The sequence below is a fragment of the Rattus norvegicus genome, chromosome 4, assembly GCF_021556685.1.
Source record: "Rattus norvegicus strain SHRSP/BbbUtx chromosome 4, alternate assembly SHRSP_T2T, whole genome shotgun sequence".
Lineage (NCBI taxonomy): Eukaryota > Metazoa > Chordata > Mammalia > Rodentia > Muridae > Rattus > Rattus norvegicus.
Window position 1 is genome coordinate 161714879 of NC_141537.1, and position 27242 is coordinate 161742120.

At 44.4% G+C, this 27242-nt stretch overlaps 1 protein-coding gene across 11 annotated transcripts; it reads left to right on the plus strand.

Moving 5' to 3' along the window:
* The first annotated feature begins 35 nt into the window (after nt 1-35).
* On the plus strand, nt 36-25879 carry Akap3 (A-kinase anchoring protein 3). 11 transcript variants are annotated; one of them, XM_087657716.1, is made up of 7 exons: nt 3810-3959; nt 5122-5190; nt 6604-6704; nt 7533-7643; nt 11264-11359; nt 15286-17610; nt 25532-25879. In XM_087657716.1, exons 5-7 carry the CDS (start codon nt 11264-11266, stop codon nt 25685-25687), a joined length of 2577 nt encoding a protein of 858 aa, XP_087513842.1. In that variant the 5' UTR covers nt 3810-3959; nt 5122-5190; nt 6604-6704; nt 7533-7643; the 3' UTR covers nt 25688-25879. The 11 variants fall into 11 exon arrangements, with proteins under 11 accessions (NP_001433248.1, NP_001433249.1, NP_001433250.1 ...); XM_087657717.1 differs by lacking the exon at nt 3810-3959 and adding an exon at nt 5672-5772; NM_001446319.1 differs by lacking the exons at nt 3810-3959; nt 5122-5190 and adding an exon at nt 36-126.
* Nucleotides 25880-27242: the final 1363 nt, after the last annotated feature.

The window sequence follows — 27242 nt, forward strand, 5'->3', positions numbered from 1 at the left end:
GGCGCTTCCGCCAACTACGGCAATTACGCAGGGCCAAAATCTCATGGACCTCTCTGCGCAGACGCCAACTGAGAACGGAAGTGGCGGGGCCCAGGTTGATCAGAGAGACTGGGAGTGAAAGCAGAGGTAGAGAAAAGAAAAAGAGAGGGAGAGAAGGCAGGGGAAAACAGAATCCGGGATCTGTAATGGGTTGTGAAGGCCGTCTGATATTTCTGGGGAATCTGCATTTCAGAGTTAACCAGGGACTGACTAAAGGGCATGCAAAATGGCCAGCTTTCAAAGACGCTCATTCTAGGGGCGATGGCCAGAAAGGGTCTGACAGCTCTTCAGGGGTAAGGAGGAAGGGTGTCCCTGCACTCAAGAAGTTGCAAAGAGAAAACAGGTGTAATAGGATCTGCATTACAGTGGGGGGAGTTAAATAGAAATGCAGAGGCGCCCCCACCTCAAGCCCCTCGCCGCCAAAGTAAGTGCACGCCAACGCCATCAAAACACCCTTTTCGGGGTTGTTAGTGTACACTGTCCCCTTTCATAGAATGCTTACTTAGATGTCTACACCAGTTCAATTCCGCACGTAGAATGACCTCTCCAGGGACTTCTGACCACCTTTTCCAAAGCGGTGATCAGTCTCCGTATTATGAATTTGGCTGACTGGGGTTTATGTGTTCAGTTTTTAATTTTGTTTATTGAAGCACACTGATCACTAACTGAACTATGAAACGGGAAGTTTTATTTTTGGGATTTTGAGACAGGGTCTCCCTATGAAGCCCCAGTTGGCTTCGAACTTGAGATAATCACAGCTCTGCTTCAAGTAGGAGTCACCACCCTGGGCTGATCCAGGGATTTATAAATGGATTTGAAGCGTTATGTCCTGAAAGGTGATATAAAATTGTATGTCATGCTTCAACACTTTTTCTTATGGAACAACTGCTGGTGGCTTTACCCAAGTCAGTTGTTTGTTTGTTTGTTTGTTTGTTTGTTTTTAAAACTGGGCCTCTGAAAATCTGTGTTGTTCTGGAAGGAGACACCTGGAGCCTAAGAATGTTCTAAGAAATAAAACCACTTTCATTTAAAAATCTATTTTCAGGGTGTGGTGGTCCACACCTGTAATCTCAGGTCTTGGGAGGCAGAAACAGGAGCATAAGGAGTTCCAAGCCAGCCTAGGTGATGACATCTCCGATTTTAAAAAAGTAAAAAAAAAAAAAAAAAAAAAAAAAAAAGATTTTAAAAAATTAAAAAATAAAACATTCATCCTCTTGATATACCTGAGTAAAAGACAAGCAGTTGTAAACTGAAGTCCCCAGAAAGAAGCTGCAAGTTCTGAACATTCTAGAAAGACTGATTAATTGATTAGAACTTTAATAATAGTAGAGAGAAAGTAGTGTTGCAGATCCAAGGGCAGATTATCCTGGGGTATCCATAGCCCTCCAAATAGCCATTTATTATCCACCTTTGTGTGTGGATAACATTTTTGTGTCCATCACCTGAAAGCTTTTAATTTATTTATTCACTTTACATCCTAATGTCAGTCCCCACCCCCACCATCTCCTCCCAGTACCCCCTCATGCAGATCCTCTCCCCTTCTCCTTTGAGAAAGGAGGAGCCCCCTCTGAGTATCACACTCACACTCATACCCACACTCACTACCACACATGAAATCACTCAGGCACATCCTCTCTCACCTCTCACCAAGGCCAGACAAAGCCAAAGTGGCCCAGTTAAGGGCACAGGATCTACAGGCAGACAGGCAGCAGATTCAAGGACAGCCCTCACTTCAGTTGGGGAAATCATATGAAGGCCAAGCTGCACATCTGCTACATATATTCAGGGGCTCTAGGTCCAGCCCATATTCACTCTTTGGTTGGTGGTTCAGTCTCTGGTAACCCCAAGGGTTCAGGTTAGTTGACTCTATTGGTCTTCCTGTGGTGCCCCTGTCCTCTTTGGGCTGAAACCCTTTGGGATGTATTAGGGGACCATTAGCTGCCACTAACCCAGAAGCTGAGAATATCATCTGAGAGCCTCTAAGGTCCATACATAGCAAGGGTTTCCTGATTTTATTATAACTTGCCCACCTGATGCTTCCACACATGTATTTGAAAAGTGTTTGTAACATTCCTTGTTACTACAAGAACTTTCACTGTTGGATGATGGAATGTTGGGTAACCTGGATTTGGTCATTCATATTTGACTCCATAATAAACTACCTCTTGTCCCCTTTGAGGGGAGTAACCCTATGAAATATACCTTGGGCTTATCAATAAACTTCCTAGTTTGGGGGAGTCATTCTCAACTTGGTAATGTTTTCATGCTTAGTAGTGGAAGTGCCCATTGTTTATCTGCAGGAGGAAAGTGTGCGGCTGAGAAAGACAGTTATTAGTGGTGAGTAGGGACCACTTATGACTAGGATGGCAAGACCTGCATGCCCCCTACTGTTGTTTACTTTTTCCTTAAGGCACAAGGGACTGAACTCAGCAGCATCAGACATGCAAGGCAAGTGTCTCGGTCCCCTTTTAGTTCGAGACAGTGTTTCACTAAATCGCAGAGGCTGACCTTGAACTACAGTTCTCCTGAGTAGTTGAGATACTGTGATGACAGGTCTACACCTCTAGGCCCAGCTGACCCTACTATTTATGAGAATTGCCATTTACCCAATTGAATCGGAAAAGAATCCCTTTTTCTCTGAAGTTCAGCGATGCCGAATTGCCTTGCATTTCTTGGCCTCATTCTTTCTTGAGTAGAGCTCACAATTTGGCTAACCCTTGATCCCGAGATTGATATAGTTCTGATAAATTGACAGACCCCCAACCCCAGTTTGCACACGCCTCCTAACCCTTGATGTAAGTGTATCACTTACCATCTCTGAGTCAAGCACTTTCGATTTCAAGGTGTCATGGTTAAAAGAGCACTAACTTTAATACCCAGAGAGTATTTGGTCCATTTTCCAATTCGAATACCTAACTAGGGAATGGATACCTACTACTTGCCTCAAACGATTATTAATAGGCTCAGGTGACGTAATGATATAAAGACCTTGGTCACCTGCAAAGGACTGCCAGCCAGCAGGTGTGCCTACCTATTCAAACTGCAGGGGAGTGCACAGATGCAGAGTGCTTGAGCTGCAGAGGCTCTGCAGACAAGAAGAAGCCTGCTTTTTTTTTTTAAGATGAGAAAGATCAACAATAAAAGACGATAGATGACAAATGACTTTATTGGAGGATTGAAACCAATACCCAGCTGCTTTTGAATGGTAGCAGTTTTTGTTGGCTTTGTATTTGGTTTGGGGTTTTTGTTGGTTTTGGTTGGGGAGTGGGGGTGGATATGCTGTTTCCCCACCTCCACTGGAACTTTGTTCCTTGGTTAGACTACTTTTGTGCCTGACGTGGTGGCTCATGCCTGTGACAAAGTCAGCAGCAGCAGCGAGAGAGACGAAACGCCACAGTTAATTCAGGCCATCTATTTCCAGATGAGCCAGTGTGAAACAGGATCCTGTCCTATGCTGCCATCTGAGTTTGTTGGTAATACTCTGCCGTTTGAATGGAATCCATTGGCATGAAAGCCAGGCCAGATGTGTTGATAATACTCTGCTGTTTCAAATGAAATCCAATGGGAAAGTTTTCCCCTCCCATACTCTCCCACCTCACTCAAACACTCAGAAGAAATAGGGAAAAGCAAGGCCAGTCCTTCTAAGTAAATGTCAGAGCCATAAAGTATATTTATTTCCACCCCTCCTCTTATCCTTTATGAGTACTCAATCTTAGGCAGCCTCACATGGTTGCTATAGAGACAGTGACATCACTAGCTGCAATTCTGATGTCACTCCCTAGTCCCAACAAGGAGGAGGTGCATGGAAGGCTGGGGGAGGAAACAAGATCTTCAGCTGAGTAAGAACATCCCAGCATCTTCATTGACTTTAAAAGTATATTCTGGAGTCTCCTGTGGTTCACTATTCTAGAGCTTCGGAGGTAGGAAAGCCCACTGGGCTGGGAAAACGGCCCATTTTCTGATCCCCTGTGGTTAAAAAGGAGAAGTGATGGACAGTTTTTTTTTTTTTATGTCAAACTCAGCTTCCTGCTGCTGCCCAGCCAGTTTTAGTTTCCACTTTGAATCCTGTGGAAATACATGGATTCCCTCAGCAACATTCCACTCACCTTGGTCAAGTTCAGAGTGACTTACAGGTCTGACCTGCTCTCCCAGGCCATTCTTGTGTGGGCCTGAGGGATTCCCTCCTTCCAAGTGTGATGTTGAGAGTAGACTAATGCCTGCCTGTTGGATTTTCCAGCTGTGTCGTCTGGCTAGTTCCGCATGCTCTCTTCTCTCTGGTACTCTGAGTAAAATCATGCTGGTATAGATGAGTCTGATTCTTACCCACTTGAAGCCTCAGGAGTATTTAAAGCCAAAGCTGTGGTTAGGCAGCAGAGCACTGGAAACGGGCAAGCTATCTGTAGCCGTGTGGGGTTGAACTGTCAAGTATCAACAGGATTTGTTGAGTTTCTACAGTGCTCCAGACAAAGAAGGGACAGAAGGGGAGGAAGGGATAGAGACAACTAGTAATCTGTCCATATAAAAAATGAATACTAAAATTTGGTTGAATGAGCTTCAAGATACATGAAAGATAGGAAGGAACCCCTAAGAGCCTGGTTTATACTACCGACAATTTAGCTTTCTCGTGAGTTTAGGAATTAGGAAATGGGGTAGGGGTTGTCTTCAGGCAGTCTTGTGGCCTGGAACAGAGCAGGCCTAACCATACCTGCCTCACTCAGCTCTCCACCAACGTTCATGGCTTGCACTCCTCTACAGGTTGAGGTAATAATCACTTTGACATCCTCCTCCTACCTTTTCACTCTGGCATTCCGTGGTCTCGTTTCCCCCCTCATAACTATTCCAGGCTTCTTCAGAACTCACTGTGTAGTTCAAGCTGCTCTCAAACGTGCAGCTGTCATTCTGCCACTGTCTCCCAAGTGATGAGATTATTAGCATGACCCATGACATCCAGCTGTCTCATAGGCATTTGTATGATGTATATCTGTATGTACATAACTGTGCGTGAGAGAGAGAGCATGCATGGAGAGGTCAGAGGTAGATAACAGGTATTTTCATCAGTTACTCTCCACTTTTTCGAGTCAGAGTCTCTACTGACCAATTTGGTCCCAGCAGTGGAGTTACAGATGTGAACCACCACACCCAACTTGTTAGGTGAGTGCTGGGGATGGAACTTGAGGTGTTACAGGTTGAATAGCAAGCCCTTTAGTGATTGAGACATCTCCCCAGGCCCACTCTCATTGGCGTGTGTGTGTGTGTGTGTGTGTATGTATGTATGTAGTATGTGTAGGCACTGCACCCAAGCCTACATACTCAGAAGCTAGAGGAATATATGTTGCATAATCACTTTCGTCCTTACTCAGTAAAGACAGGGTCTCTTAGGGAGCCTACACCTAGGCTGGTAGCTAGCACACTAACAAGGCCTGTGTCTGCCAGCCCCCTCAGGGTTGGCGTTACAGGCACCGGTGAACAGCCACGTTTACTTTTGAGTTGGGCCCTGGAGATTCAACCTCAGGCCCTGATACTTGTTCAGCCAGTATTGCGCACGGAGACATCTCCCCAGCCTCACATTAGAATTGTGGAGGAATATTTTAAGTTAGCCCTTTGTGACCACAGAAAGTGCCATATCTCCCAGGCTTAAGAGGTAGAAGTACCCAAAGAAGCCCATTAGGTTCTAATCTTCTTCTGGACTCCGGTTTCCCAGTTCGTAAGATGGGTGTGTGGATTAATTGAAAGGTAAATAGCAGTTACATTTGTATATTGATTTTTTTCTCTGTCATTTAATAGATAACATAGAACCAGGACTCCAGCAAGTTATAACTTTTTTTATTTTCTTTGTTTGTGACAACATCGCACTGTATCATCCAGGGTAGGCTGGGCTAGCTCTGAATCTCTGGCTGACCTCGAAATCAGGACAGTCTTTCAGCTTCAGCCTCCTAAGTGTTTGGATCAAATGCACGGGCCATTACCCCCAGTTCCGATCTTCAACTTATAAATACATTTATAACTTGACTTCTTAATAATTTTAGATCATCCTTTCTTTATCGTGGGAAATGTGTACATTACAAAAGCTGAAAAGCTTCATGGATCATGTCTGTTATAGAGCAGTGCTTGGGCAGGAAGCAGCTGGAGCAGGAATCCCAGACCATCCTTAGTTGTATAGTGACTTAAGGTCAACATGAATCTCAACAAATCCTTCTCTCAATAACAAAAAAAAAAAAAAGCAAGAAAACTGTATTGCTTATGTATGTGTCCTATCATCCAGACAACTTGGGGGGTTTCACAGACTAAAAAAAGCCTTGTGTTTGCACACAAACACACACAAAATAGTATATAAACAGTAGACTAGATGTAAGCTAAGAGTTTACCAGATGTACTAATTTCTGTGAAAAGAATACTGGACGTTTGGGGGATGTTCACTCCTTAGCATTACTAGAATAGGAAGATCTAATGATAAGTAACTTGCTGTGTTAAACTCGTCGCAAAACAGTGGATATTAAAAGATTAAAATATGATGGCTTACTGTCATAACTCATTTGAGCAAGCCATTTCTTTTTTTTCCCCCAGGTTCTCCAATTTTAAGAAAGATGAGCTGCCTGGAATTACAAATGGGCAGGACTTTTATATTCACTCTTTCAACAGAAAATTACTAAGCACCAACTCTAAAGGTACTAGGGATATGAGGGATACCGAGATGAGTTAGGAAACTGCTTGTCTTCATGAGGCCATGAAGACAATAGTGTAGAATACATGTGCACAGTTGACGTGTTAGGTAGGATGAGAAGGTGGGATGAATTGTGTTGGAGACTTTGAAGAAGGAGCAAGGACATTCAAGTAGGAACTTAAGACGTTTGTCATGGATAGGATAACTGTGGCTTGGGCTCAAGTAAAGATGGGGTTTAAAGGGACATTTTAGAGGCACATGTGCAGTTGATGATGGGTAGATATTCGAAGGAGAGATTAAAGCACACGAATGTCCTCTAATCATGTCTTGGAAGAGCTAGGCTAAGGAAGTTAGTTGAACTGGATTCGTGGCCTGTAACTCTCTTTATGAGGATACATGTTTCTCTCAAGAACCCCCCAAAAGGCTTACAAAACATTCTGAGATCCAGCAGTCCAAGGCTCTCCCCATTCCACTGCTTATCTTCCAGCTTCCTACTGAAGTGTGTTTTGAGGTCAGCCAATTGTTCTTTTTTTTTTTTTTTTTGTTCTTTTTTTCGGAGCTGGGGACCGAACCCAGGGTCTTGAGACAGCCAATTGTTCTTAACGTTCAGTAAGCCACTCATTCAGGAGCAGAGAATGGCAATAGTCACATAAGAAATCACTGGCCAAAAGTAGAATGATTTGTTATCTGAGAACTCTCCAGAAGTCTCCAGGTCACTTTGTGTCCCTCGCTTGTATGTATACCGAAAATAAGAAATCAAAAATCACCATTTGGTAAGAAGAGTGGAGTCCACACATAAATTTAGCCATTTTTTCTCTGTCTTTCTTTGCAGAGTCCTTATATATTACATGGCAGGAGGGGTGGGTAGACTTAGGGATAGTGAAGACACCAATAAGGCTCACTCGGAGTTTTCCTTGTATCTCAAAACCCATCCTCAATAAGGGTAAGTAAGCACACCACTCCCTTACTCTTTTTTTTTTTTTTCGGAGCTGAGAACCAAACCCAGGGCCTTGCGCTTACTAGGCAAGTGCTCTACCACTGAGCTAAATCCTCAACCCCCACTCCCTTACTCTTACACTTAATTTGTATCTGCCTTAATTGTCATGTGTTGGCAGCCTGAATAAGGCAACAGATTCCATTGATTTAGCTGTTCTCCACCACAAGTAGCTCCCTTGGGTGAAATATAGGAATGGGAAGACCATCATTCATAGATCTTTTGATTTTGTCAGCATTCTAGGTCAAGCTGCTACTAAATCTTGCCTTTCTTGGCTAAATAGCAGTACTGTTAATGCTTTTCCTTATCCCCATGACACAAGCATAATATTTTATATAGAGGTGTGATTCATGAATATTGTTGCATGCCTAGCATGTAAAAGGCCCCAGAGTCCATCACAGGAAATACCACCAAAAAGAAAAATCTACACAGTGTGAGCTATTGAGAACCATACAAGGTTTAATGTCATTGGTATGAACTTCTCTGCAGAGTGAACAGAACATTAAAATACAAAAGCAAAGAAGATTAGAAGACCTAAGTTATCTGTCCTAGTTTGCTTGCTAGTACTATGATAAAACACTGACTAAAACCAACCTGGGGAGGGAAAGGTTTGCTTCATCTTGCATCTTACGGGTTGGCGTTCATCCGAGACACCTTGAGGAGCTCTGCTCGCAGGCTTGCTCACCTGCCTTTCCTATAAACTGTCGGCCGGGCACCCACAGTGAGCTTGGCCATCCTGTATCAATTACCAATCTAGAAAATGGCCGGTCTGGTGGAAATAACTCCTTAGCTGAAGTTCCCTCTCCCTGCTATGTCATGCACACGGTCAACACTGGCCATCACACTCTCTCTCCTGGCCCAGGAATTCTCAATACATATCGTTCATTAGAATCAGCCAGAAAGCTTGTGAGAACATTTAATAAGATGTCCTTATTTGGTGGGGGGATGTACCATACGGTATGATATGCATACATGTGGAGTTCAGAACACAGCTCGTAGGAGGCCGTTATCTCTTTTCACCACGTGGAGTCTGGAAATCTAACTGAAGTCAAGCTTAGTGACAGATGCTGAGAAATCTTTTAAGAAATTTAATGCCTAAATTTTCTCAATTCAAAAAGCACATGAAAAAAAGTTTTTAGAAGTGCTATTCAATATTTTTTTTTGAGACAGGGTCTTGCCGTGTGACCCAGGCTCACCTTGAACATGTGATCTCTCTCAGCACAGGAATCACAGATGTACAGTACCTGCAGCAAGTCCAGCCATATTGGATCACCACACCCCTATCCCGTCCCTACCCCACCATCTCTCTCTTCTGTACTAAGAATCAAACCCAGGGCCTTCCACAGGCTAGGCACTCACTCTTCTGCTTAGCTAGACCCTCAGCCCCAGATTCAGTTTCTCTCCACTCTTAAGTAATTGTACAAGTTCTTCACTGTAGAAAATCTATTGTTCACTCAGGAACTTTCTGTCGTTAAGAAGAGTACAGAAATGATTGCCACAGCTCAGTAAGCAGAGACAGTAGAGTGTGAAAATAGGAATAAGTCTTTGTGAGAACAGAAAACAGCTCTTGAATGATTTTATATTTTTATTTTTCCTTTTAACATTTATCAATGATCTCCAAAACAATAATAATATGCTCATATATGTGTAAGCAATTTTTACATTGTTATTTAGAGAGAGAGAGTGTGTGTGTGTGTGTTGAGACAGGTGCACACATGCCTTGTTTTTTGTGTGACAATAAGATGACAATTTGTGTCAGGTTTCCTTATGGCATGTGAGTCCCAGGGACCAAATTCAGGTCATCAGACTTGACAGCAGACACCTTTACGCAAATGAACCATCTCAACAGTCCTTTTCTTTTCTCTTCAACTTTTATTCAGCATGTGTCCGATGTTCCTTTGATTTATGTTGGTTTTAATTTTGAGAGAGGGTGCATGCTCCCACCTCTGCCAATGTCCCTTAAGACAAGTATTTCCAGTTAATCAAGTGCCCACTCCAAGAACTTGCATGCCTTTTAATTCACAATTTTTCAGCTTCAAGTGAGATGTTGAACTTTACTGTCAATGTAAAGATATGCATCTGTTTTGTGAGGATGTCAGGACATACTGGGGGGGGGGGGCGTGTGCGTCTCACTTCATCTTTCTTTTTTTTTTTTTTTTTTTGGTTCTTTTTTTCAGAGCTGGGGACCGAACCCAGGGCCTTGCGCTTCCTAGGCAAGCGCTCTACCACTGAGCTAAATCCCCAACCCCTCACTTCATCTTTCTTACCCACTGAGAGATATAAATGGGAGGAGAGTTTGTAATGAGCCTGGGGACTTTGAGTGTGGAGCCTAAGAGGGGACATAGGAAAAGAAAGTGAGGGCAAAGAGAGCCTTCTTGTCACTCCAGGAGGACAGCACTGTGATGCTTGGGCAGGAGGACAGCACTGTGATGCTTGGGCAGGCTTTCCAAAGACCACAATGTAGAATGCAAGGTTTCAAAGAGTGGATGAGACTAAAGACAAAGGCCAAAAAGGATCTGGATTGAGGGTTCTGAGTCAGGAACTGTGAAAGTGCAAGTACAAGCAAGTGTAAGGCTGGCGACTGGAGGTTGGGGGAATGGTTAGAGGTGGGCAGGGCAGGTGCCTTCTGAAGAGGATGCCATCCAGAGGACCATACAGGAAGAGAACAGAGCAAAGTGTTATGAGGGCCATGAAAGAACATGTTAGCCAAGTCTTCTCTGCATCCTGGATCCTGAACCCTGGAGACTAGAATCCCCCAGTATTGGCTTTTGGAGAGAGGAAGATCTACTAGTATATATTAGTGCTCTAGAAATGAAAAGTAAAGGTTTCCCTTTTTAAATATTAGGTCATGTAGACAGAACACGTGAGGAAAAAAGTAAATTAACCATTTGGTTACATTTAGTTTTGAGTGTCTACTGAAAATCCGAGGTGTGGGGAATGTTAGTAGGGAACAAAGCAGGACACAGCTGACTAGGTTCATTTATTTAACAAATAATTGAGCATGAACAGCACATATTGGGCGTGAACATCATTGTCTCATTTGGGTTTCCAATGCTGTGAAGAGACACCATGACCAACGCAACTCTTAAAAACGACAACCTTTAATTGGGGCTGGCTTACAGGCTCAGAGGGTCAGTCCATTGTCATCATCGCAAGAAGGCAGTGTCCGGGTGGGCCTGGAGCTGGAGAAGGAGCTGAGAGTTCTACACCTTCATCCAAAGGAAGCCAGGAGCAGCCTGGCTCCCACGTGGTTAGGAAGAGGAGGGTCTCATTGCCCACCCAACAGGGACACACTTTCTCCAACAAGGCCACACCTCCTAACAGTGCCACTCCGTGGGCCAAGCATATTCAAAACACCACAGTCATCTCTAGAGATAAAACCTTGAGAAATCATGCTGCAGGAGAGAGCCGAAGCTGGAGATCCGCAGTTGGGTGGGGTTTAAGTAGCTTTGGACAAGTCTCTGGGAAGCATGACTCCTGCTACCCATATGTCTTTCTTTCTCTTTAATTCTCCCTCTAGTCATGGAACCTTTTGATGACTTTTCTCTCTCTTTTTTTAATACTACCAGATGGCGGATAGGGTTGACTGGTTACAAAGTCAAAGTGGCGTTTGCAAAGTTGGTGTCTATTCACCTGGAGACAACCAACACCAAGACTGGAAAATGGTAAGGTCACTTTCTTCAGCGGCACTAGTTAGGGACATTTGAACTGTCATCAAATTAGTCTCTTTCTTCATTGTGAAGATGACTAAAATGAGCTCGAGTAGAGCAAAAACTTCCCAATTTACCTTAACAAATTCTGCTGTTTATGATGTTCGATATTTTAGTCTTTAATTATGTGTTCCTGGAGCATGACTTGTGCATGTGAGTTCAGGTACCCCAGAGACCAGAAGAGAGTGTGCAATTCCCTGGAAACCAGAGCTATGGCCACTTGTGAAAGACCATGTGGAGGCGGGGAACCATTCTGCTCCTCTGCAAGTGTAGTGCATGCTCCTGACTGTGAGCCTGTGTTTGCTATTTAGTGTGCAGAATATGCTATGATTAATAAAAAGTTACATATTACAAGAACAAAATGTTAAGTTTTAAACAACTGCACCTTAGAAATAACTGTCCCTGGGCCAGTGAGATGACTCAGTGGGTGAAGGGCTTACCATCAAGCCTCTTGATTCAATATCAGTCCCTGGAACACACATGGTGGAAGGAGGAACTAATCAAGGAAACCTGCCCTCTGACCTCCACACAAATGTTGTGAAATAAACCTTGCTTCCAATCAGTCATTGTAAAAAGAAAATAAATAAATGTCTCCAAGGTATATCAGAAAGAATTCCTGAAATCAGGATGACTTAAGATGCTGAGAAGTCTAAACTCAGTGACGGCAACGTTGTATCTTGAGCATCCTGTAGGCATCTACTAAATGCTTCATATTTATTAAATGCTTACTGGGGCCTGGGGTGGGAGGCTGTATCTGTCAGGGTCCGATAAGAAAATAAAAGCCACACCTATGGTTTAATGTTTTAACATTGTTTCCTGAGGGAACGTAGTACACTATTGAAAGATGCGAGGGAAGGGCTTCAGGACCCTGGAAATGTAAAAAGTAGACATTAAACTGAACCTCGCAAGAGCCCTCATTCAAGACTGTTTGGACACAGTTGGGCCATGGCACAGCTCTTTTCACCCCCTTGCAGTTACATAGTGTCCCCTACTGATGAAGGCTGCTGCCAAGTGAGAAAAATGCTTAAAAGACTCAGTCCCAGAATCACAAAGCAAGATGAGTTTGCAGTGAACGACCGTAACTGATCTGCACAGACAGTAGGATACAATGCCAGAAACATTCACATACATTGAGCAGAATTTTCTCTTTTTGACGGTGTTGGGCCAGTAGGATGGCTCAAAGATGACCCGTGTCCATGTCCCAGACCCACATACTGAAAGGGTGAAAGACGAGAAATGACTCCCACAGGTTGTCGTCCTCTACACACAAGTACGGATGTATACACATCACACATGTGTGCACACAAGCACACATGTATACTACAAATCAAAACTAAGGGTTCCATGATCCAGTGTATTCATTACTATGTCCTTACTCATAACACTAACATGTAGTGTTTAATGACCTACTGTGTTTATATCAAATTTATTTTCTTACCAATAGGAGCCAAAACCCCAAGAAATCTTTACAAGACATACACTCATCAAATTGCTAAAGAACCCCAACTGCCTCCATTGGGCGTTTATCCACCTCTGCCCTTTCATATAGAGAAGCAAAATGCAAACCAACCAAACAAAACTCTGTTACCTTTCACTAAGCAAGAAGTACCCCAGGAGATCCAAAACCCAAAATAAGGTGTTCTGTGGTAAAGCTTTCCACTCATGGGGGAAACTGTATAAACCTTAACTATACTATAAGATGTAAGTATAATTTGGTATTAGTCTAGCATTTGAAGTTATGTAAGTAACCATTGGACGTTAATAAAAAAACAGTTCAGAGTCATTCGACAAACGGATTTTCTGAACAATAACGATAACAATCGTTAAAGTGTTTCATGACAAGCATTTCATCCAGGGCATTTCAAGCATGACATGGTGATATCCCTGTGACTCCAGCACTCAGGAGGTGGAGATGGAAAAATGGATTAAATATGTTTAATGAACTGGATGTGGAAGAGGAACGCAGGTCTGAGTTTACAGTTTCCTAGACTAAGCTGCAGAAGCATAGGGTCTCTAGCAGAGAAAACTAAACCTACTGATCATCTGGCACTCTTCTCCACGGGCGTCAAACAGTTTTGATTTTTGAAAGGAGAAAGAATGATTCAACGTCTCCTTCCACACAGCTCAGGATGCTGTTGTGTAAGGGGTGGGGGCTGTAGGAGCAGTGAACTCTGACTGAATAGAAATGAGAGTCTCTGGGGCTCACTCAGATGGTTGTGTTTCCCTCAGTCCCTGTCCCTGCAGGGTTGTAAAACAGCCTTCCAGGAATAGGAGTCAAGCAGTGTGGAATGCCATAGGGATTACTTTGCATTTAGACAGATTATGGACAATCTATAGTTTTATAGTGATGCACAGGATTTTTTCTACAAGTCTCTTCCATTCCACTTGGATAAGAATTCTGGTGATCATGAGGCTTGTCACATCCATGTTGGTCTGACCACCTCATTACATCAGCTGGACTGGCGTCCTTCTGAGGAAGCTGCCTGAACCCTGAGATGGCCAAGATGCAGCAGGCCTGAGTGTGATTAGATCTAACACCTTTCCTGGCGCGCAAGCGCAAACACGTGCACACGTACACACACACACACACACACACATGTGCATACACATCTGCACAAAAAGTATTTTTTAAATTACTGCTATGGAACATTTTAAGTATGTTATTTTCATTTTGTGAATATGGGTATTTGTTTTTGCATGCACCTGATGCCTACAGAGGCCAGAATGGGGTATTGGGTCCCTAAGCACCAGAGTTACAGACACTTGTGATGGTCATGAGTCTTTAGTGTTGAGACCCTGGTCCTCCGGAAGAGCCACAAGTGCCCTTAACTGCTGAGCCATCTCTCCTGGCCAATAGCTACTGACTTCTGCCTTCATGAGAACCTAGTAGTTTGATGATATTAGCAATTTATAGTAAAACACTATTCTTTTTTAAATGGACTATATTTGTGGCCATTCCTAAATGGAAAATTCTTTACATTTGATAGCAAGGAAAGCATATACACCTACGTGGTGCTGTCCTTAGGTTTAACGTTTTTGCCACGTATAGATTACAATAAGTAGGTATATATAAATGTGTATGTGCTTATCACAGTCCATATCCACTCAAGAGACTGTACCTGCATGAAACTAATCACCCACAGTTATTAATCCCCCAATTAGAAATCAATCCATCAATGTTTGTTAGTTGTGGGAAGGCACTTAGCATGTCAAGATTTTGTTGTATCCAACATGTACAGTTTTCCCATTTTTCTGAAATATATTAATAGACATAAATTTAAAAAAAACAGATATCTGGGTGAGGGTGAGAGGGCCTTTAACCCCAGCTATTCAGGAAGCAGATACAAGCAGATCTCTCTGAGTTTGAAGACCACTAGGGCTACACGGAGAAACACTACCTTGAAAAAAGGAGGGAGAAAAACCTGTAAAACAAAAACATACAGTCACACACAAAACAGATGAACATTAGTACTAGCACATTTCAGATATGAACACCTTGCGCTCTTCAGGATGTTGCTGTCAGGAAGGACGGAAGCAGTGTGATATAGCGTCTGAGAGCATGCTTTCCGAGAACATGGTCTTTAGGGTAGATGACCTGGTTAGGATTCTAGCTTCGTCACAAAGTAAACTTATAATTTCAAGCAACTAACTTAACCTTGTAGTTCTTTGATTCTCTCCCTTGTAAAATGAAGAAAGCAAGAGAAGCAGCGCTAGGACGGTAGCCTTAAAATCTGTGTCTGGTATACGGTAAATGTTCAACAAAGGTGAATTCCTCCTATTAAGATGTTGGAGCCAGTTTGAGAGACTGGCCTTTGTGGTTGTCCTGAATGTCCCGTATCTTTGCTGTGTTACAACTGGGTGAATCCATGTCTGCTTTTCAGGATTCATCAACAGATCCTGTCCGAGTGCTCAGCTGGCTCCGCAAAGACCTGGAGAAAAGTACAGCAGGGTTCCAGGACTCGAGGTTCAAGCCTGGAGAATCATCATTTGGGGAGGAAGTGGCTTACCCAGGAGACCAACGAAAAGGTTTCTGCGTTGATTATTACAATACCACCAACAAGGGCAATCCAGGGAGATTGCATTTTGAGATGTCTCACAAGGAGACCCCTCCCCAGGGCCTCATTGCCCATGTTGGTAATGGGGGTTCCATAGACGAAGTTTCCTTCTACGCCAACCGCCTCACAAACCTAGTGATCGCCATGGCCCGAAAAGAGATCAATGAGAAGATTCATGGTACTGAAAACAAATGTGTCCACCAGTCATTGTATATGGGGGATGATCCCACACCCCACAAAAGCTTGAGTACAGTAGCTTCTGAGCTCGTGAATGAGACAGTCAGTGCATGTTCCAAGAATATTACCGGTGACAAAGCTCCCGGCTCTGGAGACAGGGCCTTGGCGTCTTCACAGAGCCCTGGTCTAAGATTCACAAGCACTCTGAAGATCAAGGAGAGCACGAAGGAAGGCAAGTGTCCTGACAACAAGCCTGGTTCTAAGAAGTCCTTCTTCTACAAGGAAGTGTTTGAGTCTCGGAATGCAGGAGATGCCAAGGAGGGTGGGAGGTCCTTACCTGGAGATAGAAAACTGTTCAGGTGCCCGGACAGGCCTGACGACTTTTCCAACTCTATCAGTCAAGGGATCATGACCTATGCCAACAGTGTGGTGTCTGACATGATGGTGTCCATCATGAAGACACTGAAGATCCAGGTAAAAGACACAACCATCGCCACTATTCTGCTGAAGAAGGTGTTGATGAAGCATGCAAAAGAGGTTGTCTCCGATCTCATCGACTCCTTCATGAAGAACCTCCACAGTGTCACAGGGAGTCTCATGACTGACACAGACTTCGTCTCAGCTGTGAAGCGAAGTTTTTTTTCTCATGGAAGCCAAAAGGCTACAGATATCATGGATGCCATGCTGGGCAAGCTATACAATGTGATGTGTGCCAAGAAATATCCTGAGAACATCAGGAAAGCCAGGGACAAGTCCGAGAGTTACTCCCTTATCTCCATGAAATCACGACCTGGTGACCCAAAGCTCTCAAACTTGAACTTTGCGATGAAATCAGAATCAAAACTGAAAGAAAATTTGTTTTCTGCATGCATATCAGAGAAAGAGAAGACATGCGCTGAAACTCTGGGTGAGCACATCATTAAGGAGGGACTGAACATGTGGCACAAGAGTCAGCAAAATTCTCCTGGCTTGGAGCGTGCCACAAAACAGGGCGCCGTTCCACAGGAGGTCTCCTTTGAGTGTCCGGATCCTTGTGAGGTAAACCCTCTTCAGCAACCTCAGCCACCAGAGAACTTTGAAAATTTTATGTGTGAATCAGACTCCTGGGCCAAGGACCTGATTGTATCTGCCCTGCTTCTGATTCAGTACCACCTGGCACAGGGAGGAAGGATGGATGCTCAGAGCTTCCTGGAAGCCGCCGCCAGCACCAATTTTCCCACCAAGTCCTCTCCTGTAGTTCATGATGAGGGCAAAGTTAAGTCTCCTCCCCTTAAGATATGTGAGCAGGAACAAACAGAAAAGAAAGATCTGATGAGTGTCATCTTCAATTTTATCCGGAACTTACTCAGTGAGACCATATTCAAGGGTAGCCGTAATTGTGAGTCCAAGGCTCACGAGCAGATCATTAAGGAAGAAGAGATCAACCTATGTGAAAGGCCTCTGTCTCCATGTGAAAGGCCTATGTCCCCACCTGTCCCGAAATTCTGTGAGGATGAGGAGGCCACTGGTGGTGCCTTATCTGGGCTAACCAAGATGGTCGCCAACCAGCTAGATGGCTGTATGAATGGGCAGATGGTGGAGCATCTGATGGACTCGGTGATGAAGTTATGCCTCATTATCGCCAAGTCCTGTGACTCGCCCTTGTCAGAGCTGGGAGACGAAAAGTGTGGGGATGCCAGCCGGCCGAGTTCTGCCTTCCCAGATAACTTATATGAGTGCTTACCAGTCAAGGGCACGGGGACAGCCGAAGCCCTCCTGCAGAACGCCTATCTAGCCATCCACAACGAACTGAGAGGTTTGTCAGGACAGCCACCCGAGGGCTGTGAAATCCCCAAGGTGATCGTCAGCAACCACAATCTGGCTGACACTGTCCAGAACAAGCAGCTGCAAGCTGTCCTTCAGTGGGTGGCTGCCTCAGAGCTCAATGTCCCTATTTTGTACTTCGCTGGTGACGATGAAGGAATCCAGGAGAAGGTAAGAAATGCCGGAAAGCTTTCCCGTGGGTTAGCTTGGATCTTCTGGTCTGTGTGTTTTTTTCTGAATGGGAACCCAGCTATGGGAAGGGGAGAACCAGACAGGAAGAATTTGGAGATTATGCCTCTCAGCAGAGGTAAGAGTAAACTGAGATTAGATCACGAACAACCAGAAACACCAAGAGAGGGAAGGAGAAAAGACATCTTGCGCATTCCTGCATTTATTGTGCCAGGAGCACAAAGGAAAATTCTCCAGGAGACTCAGTACATGAGTCAGACAAAAGTCTGCACCTGAGGCTGCCTCTTTGCTTGCTCGCTTTTTATCATGGTTCTATACCCGTGGCTCTCTGCCAGCTAGTTGTACTCACTGAGCTCTTGATCTGGAACAGCCTGCATACTGGGCTGTTGGACATCAGGATGTTAACTAAATCAGTCTGCTGCTTTTTAGCTTTCTCCTAGAGCCTCTGTTTTTCCCCAGGGACACAGCAGAGAGTCAAAATTCAGAACTAAAGTTAAGGTCTGAAACAGATTTCGTCCTGTGAAATCTGTGTGGGTCCTTCTCAAGCTCTACCTTGCATGTTGGAGGTCTGTGACTGAAAACAGGATGTAAATGTGGATTATCCCCCATAGGGCCAGGCCCTTGTCTTGAGGGAGCAGTGTATGTGTAGAAGAGGGATGAGATAGGATGTCAGTAGGAGGCCTCACTCTTTTTGTGCTCTATAGGGCTGGCTTGCTTCCTTCTTGGGGAAAATGTAGGCATGGTTTGGAACTCCGTGGAGTCGGAGGAGGTACATCCTCTGGTCCTTGTGTTCTGTTGTTTTTCATTTGAAAAGTAGAGTTTGAACGTAGACTGGGATTATCTAAGATTATGGGTTTTCTTTTGGGCTTCTCTTTGCCATAGCCCTTACCTGATGAAGAGCCATGGAGGCCTGTACATAAGGCACTTCACACTGCTTCCTGCTTGCCTCCAGAACAGATCCCATAGCAGTATATATTTTAATTTAAGCTTCCAGCCTTTGGCCAAATTCCCTATCCTCCATCTTATATTGATGCCAGACAATATTTTCTTTAGTCCTTAACATCAGTTTACCCTAATTGATCTACAGTGTACATATGTGTGTACATGTAGAGCTAATGTATACCTATATGTTTTAGTTCAAGTGGCAACATGCATTTATAAGCAACAGAGTATACATGCAACACATATAACATAATTTACATGTGCAATACATGTGATATAATTCACATGTACAATGAGAAAAACACATATACATACATGTACACATATGTGATATACACATGCCCTCATACGTATGATAGAATATGTGTGTGCACACATATATAAAATAGAATACCCATGCACACATACAGCAGGGGGTCAAGAAAATTGAAGGCAAACTTCCCATGATGATTCTGAGGGAGACAAGTACTAGTTTCTCTACAGTGGAGAATCAGTCGGTGGCATAGGTTGGAACACGTGGCTCACAAATCAGAGTTTCTAAGCCTTTGGTGGCGACCCTCAGAAGTGTCTCCAGAGACACTTGGAGGTTAAACCAGAAGACAGGGGTAGAATGCTCTAACTGTTTTGGGTTTTATTGCTGGTTTTTGTTGGTGCTGCTGTTGTTACTGAGGCCTAGGAGAGACAGAAGAGAGACAGAGAGATTCACTCTCCAGCACCAAGCACAAAAATCTCTCCTTTTAGAAACCAGAAGACATAGAGGGAAAGGGATTTCTCTTTTAATAAATTGGATTAATAACCTTAAAAGTGGGAAGATACAGAATCATGTAGCTTACAGATTGGACTGCACCAACCCTAAGCAAGAACCAGACTGAGTTTAACTTCAGTCAGAACATCTCCCCCAGTGTTAGCAAGACTACAGTTGTTACTCAAAAGGCACCATAGCACATCCTCAGGGGCAGCCTCCTTCCTGACCTACTGACACAATCTTCATCTTTAGCCATATACCCAGCTGCTATGTCTGCAAATAGCCTTGGTACCAGGGTTGTGGACAGTCAGGAACATGCAGAGTAAGCCAGTCATCTGTCATCTTCCATCTCCGACACTGGGGCCCTGGCAGACTGTGTCTTTCAGTGTTCCCAGTCCATAAACCACAGTTATTTTGGTCCACAGTGGTCAGAAGAAGGAAGGGAGGGTATATTCTGGCAAACATTTTAGATGAATGAACCAGCTAAAAGCAAGCATGCCTCCATGTGCAGCGAATGAAAAAGCTTCTATTCTGTAGCCATCTTTCCAACCCACCATACGTAGCATACTCAATATATTCTGCTGATGGATTTTAAACTAAAGTTCTGTAATCTATTTGTCTGAATAGGAAAATAGACTTGTAGACCCTTTACACAGCTTTGTTAATTCTGGAGAAAATTTATCCTATTATTTCATTGAAGGGCCAATAGGAAGGAGGACCAGCAACAGTTTGACTTCTCCACATTAGAACAGTTGGTAATATGTATAGCAAAGGAACTATCCGAAATCAACTGATTTTCTTTTGGAAAGACACTGATATATACAAATACCATGCTGGTGCAGCTCACTGAGCCGAAAACTGGGGTGCCCAGAAACCCAACTGCTTTCAACACTGTAGATGGATGCACAATCCAAACCCAAAATTTAAAATGATTGAACACTGAAAACAGTGTCTCCTCATCAGATCACCTCTTTATTGCCCTCTCTGGAGAAAAGTCAGTCTCATCTCTTCCTAGGGTGTTCTTCCAAAAATACATATGTAGAGCTAATGTATACCTATGTCTTTTTTTAGTTCAAGTGGCGACATACATTTATAAGCAAAAGAGTATGCATGTAACACATATAACATAATTTACATGTACAGTACATGTGATATAATTCACATGTACACATGAGAAAAACACATACACATACATGCACACATATGTGATATACACATGCACATATACATATGGAATATGTATGCACACATACATAAAATAGAATACCCATGCACACATAAAACTTATATAGATGCACACATTGTAAAGGTATATATTCTGCAGCATAGAGTTTTCACAATTTTGTTCTGTTTTGCTTTTTAATTTGTTCTTTGAAACAGGATCTTGCTACGTAACACAGGCTGGCTTAGGTTCTCTGTGTAACCCAGGCTGATCTCAAACTGGACACTCTCCAGCTGCTGCCTCTGGGGTTTTCTTTTGATTTCACCATATCCAATTTAATATAATCTAAGGTAGTTTTTCCTTTGAATATTTTCTGGGTTTTGCTTTGAGTTTTCTTTTAGTATTTTGAGATATTTTAAATTATTTAAGAGTGACCTTTTTGTGTACATTTGCAGGTAAGGTGGAAGGCAGGGAGTTGGGGTTTTGTTGTCATTTCCTGCACTTCCCCTGCCCCGCCCCCAAGCCCCCTGCCCTCACCTGGCTTCTGCCTTATTCTTTTTGAACGTTCTGTGCCATTGAATTGCCCATCTGTCTATTCTTTTTTTTTTTTTCGGAGCTGGGGACCGAACCCGGGGCCTTGCGCTTCCTAGGTAAGCGCTCTACCACTGAGCTAAATCCCCAGCCCCCCATCTGTCTATTCTTACACCAATGGCCAACTCTATTGTAGTCTCATGAATTTTAAAACATCCCCTAAGACTGAGGACTCCTTATCTGTCTGTGCCAGTGTTTTTGGTAGTTTTCTCACAGCTGTGACTAAATGCTGACAAAAAGCAATGAAAGGAAGGAGTGTCTCACTGTACCTTACAGTCTCCAAGGGGGACAGCCCCTCACTGTACAGAAGGCATGGAAGCAGGAAGTGAGGGCAACTGAAGAGCCTTCCCCTGTGACTCACTTACGCTAGCAATGTTCATCATCTAAAGGTTTCACAGCCTTCTATACCAACGCTACCATCTGATGACCAAGTATCCCACCATGGGATCCTATGGACATATTCTCATTCAAACCACAGTGCTAGTCTTCCCGTAGTATATCTATAGTACCCATTCCTACTGAGGGAGGATGAGCTACATAGTGAGCTGAAGACTATATTCTGAGACCTTGAATTATGATGGTGGTGATGGTGGTGGTGGTGGTGCTGGTGGTGGTGGTAAGATGACTTCCTAAAGTAGCCATTCAGTTGGATTTCCACTCCCCCATTCTTCTCAATGTGTCTTCCATTTACTGTAGGAGTCACAGTGGTAGATCATTGTGGATTGGTTTGATAAACATAAATTCAGATAACTAAAGATGTTGAACATAATTCTACACGGACTTTCCTCCACGTTGTCTTGTGTCAGTGCATGTGGCTCCTTCCTCCATTTTGTGTTGACTCTTGGTACCATCCACTGCCTGCATGTCCCCACAGCTCTCTTGCCCACATCCTGATGACGGTATTTTAGTCCTTGTTCAGAGTTGAGGTTTGTTTGCATGTTTTTGAAGACAGAGTCTGACGTAGCCCAGGCTGCCCATTTTTTCTATTGCTGAGGATAGCCTTGAACCTCTGATTCTCTTGCCCAGTATGTGTTACATTCCGGTGCTTGGTGTACAGGTGTGTGGCACCATGCCCAGTTATGTGGTGCTTTGTTTATGGTAGACCGATGCTCTACCACTGAGTCAAACATCCTCTACCCAAAGGTTCCACATTCTAGAAATAAGTCCTTTGCCAGACACAACTCTCAAATGTTTGCTCTGTGTGAAGCATCTTTTAAAGAGCAAACATTGTTTATGAGGAATTATCTGATTTATCTTTTTTCCTGTGTGTTCCTTGTCTTCGTGTTATAGCCTCATTACATATGTAGCTAAGGATGACTCTGGACTTCTCATCCTCCTGCCTCTACCCCAGGGTACGAAAGCTGTGTGCTTTTTATCTTATCTAATAATATGAGTAATTTCTGCCCAACTAGTGTTTCTTTTCTGTGTCTTTGTTGTGCTCAAATTGAGCCTCACACGCTAGGCAAGGCATTTCCAGTGGTTCTTGACTGCATGAAGTTTTGTTCCCAGAGGACACTCGCCAAAGTCTGGAGACATTTGATTGTCACAATAGGGAAGACAGTTGCTAGTGGGACAGAAGGCCAAGCATATAATTCAACACCCCTATAAAGCATAGAACGATGTCACAGCAAAGAACTGTGAACCTGTGACAGGAACAGTATGGACAGAGCTAGGCACCTCAAGGTCACATGGACTTTCCTCCGTGTTGTCTTGTGTCAGTGCGTGTGGCTCGCATGCCCTTGTGTCTGTGTGTGCCTTGTGTGTTGATGTTGGCTCTCTGTGTTTGTGTGTTTTTGTTATCCACAGTTCCACCAAGTTACTGCTCTCTCTACCTATGAGCAGCCTATTTTGAATTAACTTTTGCATACCTGTCAGGAAGGAACTAAATATATTCCTTCACACAGGATATGTGGGTGTTTCTGACGTACTCTCAAAAGGCCTGTGGGTAACTGACCCCTATGAATTTTCTGACCACTTATTAAGAGGTCAGTATGTGATAGTGTTGGAGCCACTTGTTCTAATTGTGGCTGTCCTTGTTTTTCCTGTTCTTCCTCCTTTTGATTTATTTGAACATTTTCCAATGTTCCATTTTAATTTCTCTGTCATGATATTTTAGGAGCTGTCTTGATCATTTTGGTTTCTTTAAGATGTGTTGCTTTGTGGCTGGGCGTCTGTGTTAACTCCTATCTTTAGGAGTTAAAGGACAGTTGCCCATTTGCACCGAGAAGCCACAGCTTCTCTTACTTGGCTTGCAGTTGCTTTGGGCTAACGTGGTCCTCTAGTGATTCTCCTAGGACACATATGTTGGGGAGAAGTTCTCTCGTTTGTGCTAGAGATCAGACCCAGGGTGTGGCACACACTAGGCAAACACTGTCTGAAATGCTTTTTTTTTTTTTACCTTCACTCCACTCCTGAGGTGTATTTCTGCTGGATGAGGAATCTGCTTTGGTCTTTCTCTTCTGTCAGCAGCTGTGGTCTTCCTTTTTTCCCCGTGCACTCATGTGTGTGTGTGTGTGTGTGTGTGTGTGTGAGAGAGAGAGAGAGAGAGAGAGAGAGAGAGAGAGAGAGAGAGAGAGAGAGAGAGGATCCTGAGGCTGGGAAGGTCATGCTCACAGGCTCTAACTTCTGTTTATCACGTCTTTGGTCTTCAATGTTTCTACTCTTCCTTCTGAGGTTTCCTCCATCTGACGCCCTCTTATTTTATGTGTTTAATGTAATTTTTAGCCCCCAAATTTCCCCCTTGTTTTCCTTTATTTCTCTTATTTCTTTGCAAAACATTGTCCTGGTCGTGACCCGAGGATCAAACACAGGGCCATGTTCCACCGCGGCAATACTTCACTTGAGTCTGAAGCTCCCTGCCTCACGCAGGCTGGCTCTGCACTCCATGTGTAGCCCAGGTGGCTTTGAACTTGCCAAAGTTCTGCCCTGGTCTTCCTGGTAACTGAGATGACAAGCCTGTACACCAGGCTGGCTCGCTTTGTTGTTTGTTTTTTGAAAATTGGACTAACCTAACTAAGCTGGCCCTCACTTCACAGAACATGCTGCCCCAGACTTAAAGAAATACTCCTGCCTCTACCTCCTGGGTCCCAGAATTCCAAGCAAGCAGCATCACATCCAACAAAACTTTGTCTTGCTCATTTCAAGAATACTTCAATTTCTGTTGCGGGGATTTTTCTTTCTGGATAAGTTCATGGGTTGGGGCCATGACCTATATATACTTAGTTCATGGGTTGGGGCCATGACCTATACTTTCTGTGCATTTCTATAGTGAAAGCAAGATGTACAGATAAAAACTTATGCCTGGAGAGGTTTGGTGCCCTTAGGATATCAGTTGAATGACAGTGCTCTGTGCACATGATTGGATGGCTGCTTCAGCCCATTCTCATCGTACGCTTGGGAGGAGAACTAAATTCGTGATTCTGAGACCTGGATGTGAGTTTGCTCTGTGGTTTTCTAGGAGCATCACTCTGGAAGGCCCCTTCACTTTTCCAAGCAACATCTCCTGGGGGGTGGGGGGGATTGATCCCTGTTGTACCTCCAGCCCTAACACTCTAGGGTTCTGAGGTGTATGGGGAACAATCCCATAAGACCCAGGTTGGTCTTAGGACAACAGAGGTGTGCTGCTGATGTGTCCTCTTGCTGTGTGTGACAGCACCTCACAATGAAACTTAGGGAGGTTGGGCTTATTTGGGCCCCCAGTTCTGGAGTGCAGTCAATCCTCCAAGGTAAGGAATTCATGGTCAGCCACATGGTCTCCATAGTGCGAAGGCAGAAGGTGGCAAATGCTCTTGCTCAGCTAGCTTGCTTTTTTGCGTGATGTCTGAGACTCTAGCCTCAGGAATGCTGCTGCCCACATTGTGGGGGTCTTCACACCTCAATGACGCAAAGCTTTGACTTCAAAGTGGCTCTAGACCTTGTCTAGTTCCCAGTGAATATATGCCATCACAAATGGAGACTGTTTTATATTGGGGTGAGCAGAAAATCTTAGAACTGTTGGGAAACAAGAGCAGTGTCGACAAATGCTCACTTCAAGCATCATCTTCAAGGGAAAAATAGGTGGATTTGACTGAGAGGTCACATTCTGGATCACGAGTGGGGTCCCATTAACCTGTTTGTATTGTGGGTAATGAGAGCAACTTCCTTTCATCAACAGCAGCTGTCACTGAAGTCCTCTTGGGCTGGGCTAAGCGCTAAGCACGTACTAGGTGCTGGCTACAATCCATGTACCATAAAAATTAAAATGCATTTGTGTGGAGTGAGAGGTAGCTCATGCCTATAAGCCTAGGGAGATGGAGGCAATATGATCAACAGTTTGAGGCCAGCCTTAGCTACATGAATCCCTGAAAGTTTGTCCTCCCTCGAGTCCCTCCTCCTTCAGTTTCCCAGGTCAGGTGGCTCCTTGGCCCCAGGTATGCAGGTCTCTCCGCTCTGCCCCTCCAACACCCTCTCTCTGCTCTCCACAGCTGCTTCAGCTCTCAGCCACTGCTGTGGAGAAAGGCCGAAGCGTCGGGGAGGTTCTGCAGTCGGTGCTTAGGTATGAGAAGGAGCGACAGCTGGATGAGGCAGTGGGAAATGTCACGCGGCTGCAGCTGCTGGACTGGCTGATGGCAAACCTGTGATTGGGGCCCACCCGGTGTTCCTGCAGTGGGCCGAGTCCCTGCCCTCTCAGCCCCTCCCTGCCGCACAGAGCCCTAAAGTTCCCTCCATACCACCCACACTAGACACGCCATCTAATGCTACTCACTGGATTTTGCAGATTTTCTTGTCCATGCGAGCAAGGACATAAATTAAAAGATTACAGTTAAAGGGCAGCGTGAATTTGGCTTACGTTTGTTGGGAAGGTAAGGCCGCAGCCTCCCAGAAGCCATCAGACATAGGAGGGCAGGGTCAGAATGATAGAGAAGAGAGGCCAGTCACCCACGGGGTTTCCTGCTATCTCCAGCGGTGAGCTGATTAAACTGTTCCATTAAATAAGCCTCAGTTGGGCTTATTTTGTTTCATTTGTCTTTTAGAGCCACAACAACCATAAAACAGATTTTACCAAGGCCGAGAGCCATTCACATGTGTTGTGGGTGTGACCTAGTGTCCAGTCTGAACAAGGTGCAGAACCGTTGCCACCTCCAACCGTACCCACAGCTCAAAGTATAGGTGAAGCAGCCTGGGGGCAGTTAGTGTGGCAGATGAAGCCAGTGAGAGCCCAGTTCCATCCCAGTGGCAAAAAAAGAAAAAAGAAAAAGGAATGGTTCTGGGGCTGCAGGGCAGCAGTATAAACACTTAGGCAGTGGAAGCAGGAGGATGGCACCCAGTTCGATCTAAACTGCATTTATTTATGTATTGATTGGTGGGCAAGACATGTCTACTTCGACTTGTGGGAATCAGTTCTCTCCTTCCTGGGCAAGGAAGAAAGCCAGACCACTCCTCAGCGTTGGCAGCAACTGTTTTCTAACCCCTAGTCGTCCTGCTAGCCCAGAGTTTCATTTCTATTTTACATTGTTTACTGGTTCATTGTAGAAGATGCAGCTAATGTTACTTGTTTCGAGGTGGGGTCTAAAACTGCCTACGTCACCCAGAGCTGAAATACTGTTGCACCCAGCCTTTCACTCAGGCGCTAGGGACCACATTCAGTCCCCCTGCTTATGCGGCAACTTACCAACTGAGTGGCATCCCAGTGCCATGACTTCCAGACGGAGCCTGTCATCAGCACAAAGCTAGCTACAGGGATGGGAGGGTGGGGGAGCGGGGGCAGGCAGGCCTAAGAGATGAACAGGGAATCTGAGCCACTCCCCCACTGGACAAATGGAGGAATGTCAACCACTATTGTCAAACAAGAATGTGATGAAATGTTTGCCACATGAGCATGAGGACCTGAGTTCTCCAGTGGAAAAGACCAGACCTGGAGCTAGAGATGGCTCAACAGTGAAGGGGATTTGATATAGCGGAAGAGGACCAATCCAGTTCCCAGCACCCACAGCAGGCAGTTCATAACCACCTGTGACTCCCGCTCCGGGGATCTGATGCCCTCTAGTGGACTCCTCCGGTACCTGCTCACATATGGCAGAGCTGTAATCCTAGCACAAGGAAGGCAGAGACAGAGGCCTACTCTGTGGCCATGCAGTCCAACCTACTTGGCAAGTTTCAGGCGAACAACAAGAAGAATGACACCAGTGGTTATCG

Bases quoted from the DNA above. Each gene is read 5' to 3' on its own strand.
- Akap3 (NM_001446319.1), top strand. From the start codon at position 11,264: ATGGCGGATAGGGTTGACTGGTTACAAAGTCAAAGTGGCGTTTGCAAA. The intron at 11,360-15,285 runs GTAAGGTCACTT...TCTGCTTTTCAG, and splicing joins AACACCAAGACTGGAAAATG to GATTCATCAACAGATCCTGT. The intron at 17,611-25,531 runs GTAAGAAATGCC...TGCTCTCCACAG, and splicing joins ATGAAGGAATCCAGGAGAAG to CTGCTTCAGCTCTCAGCCAC.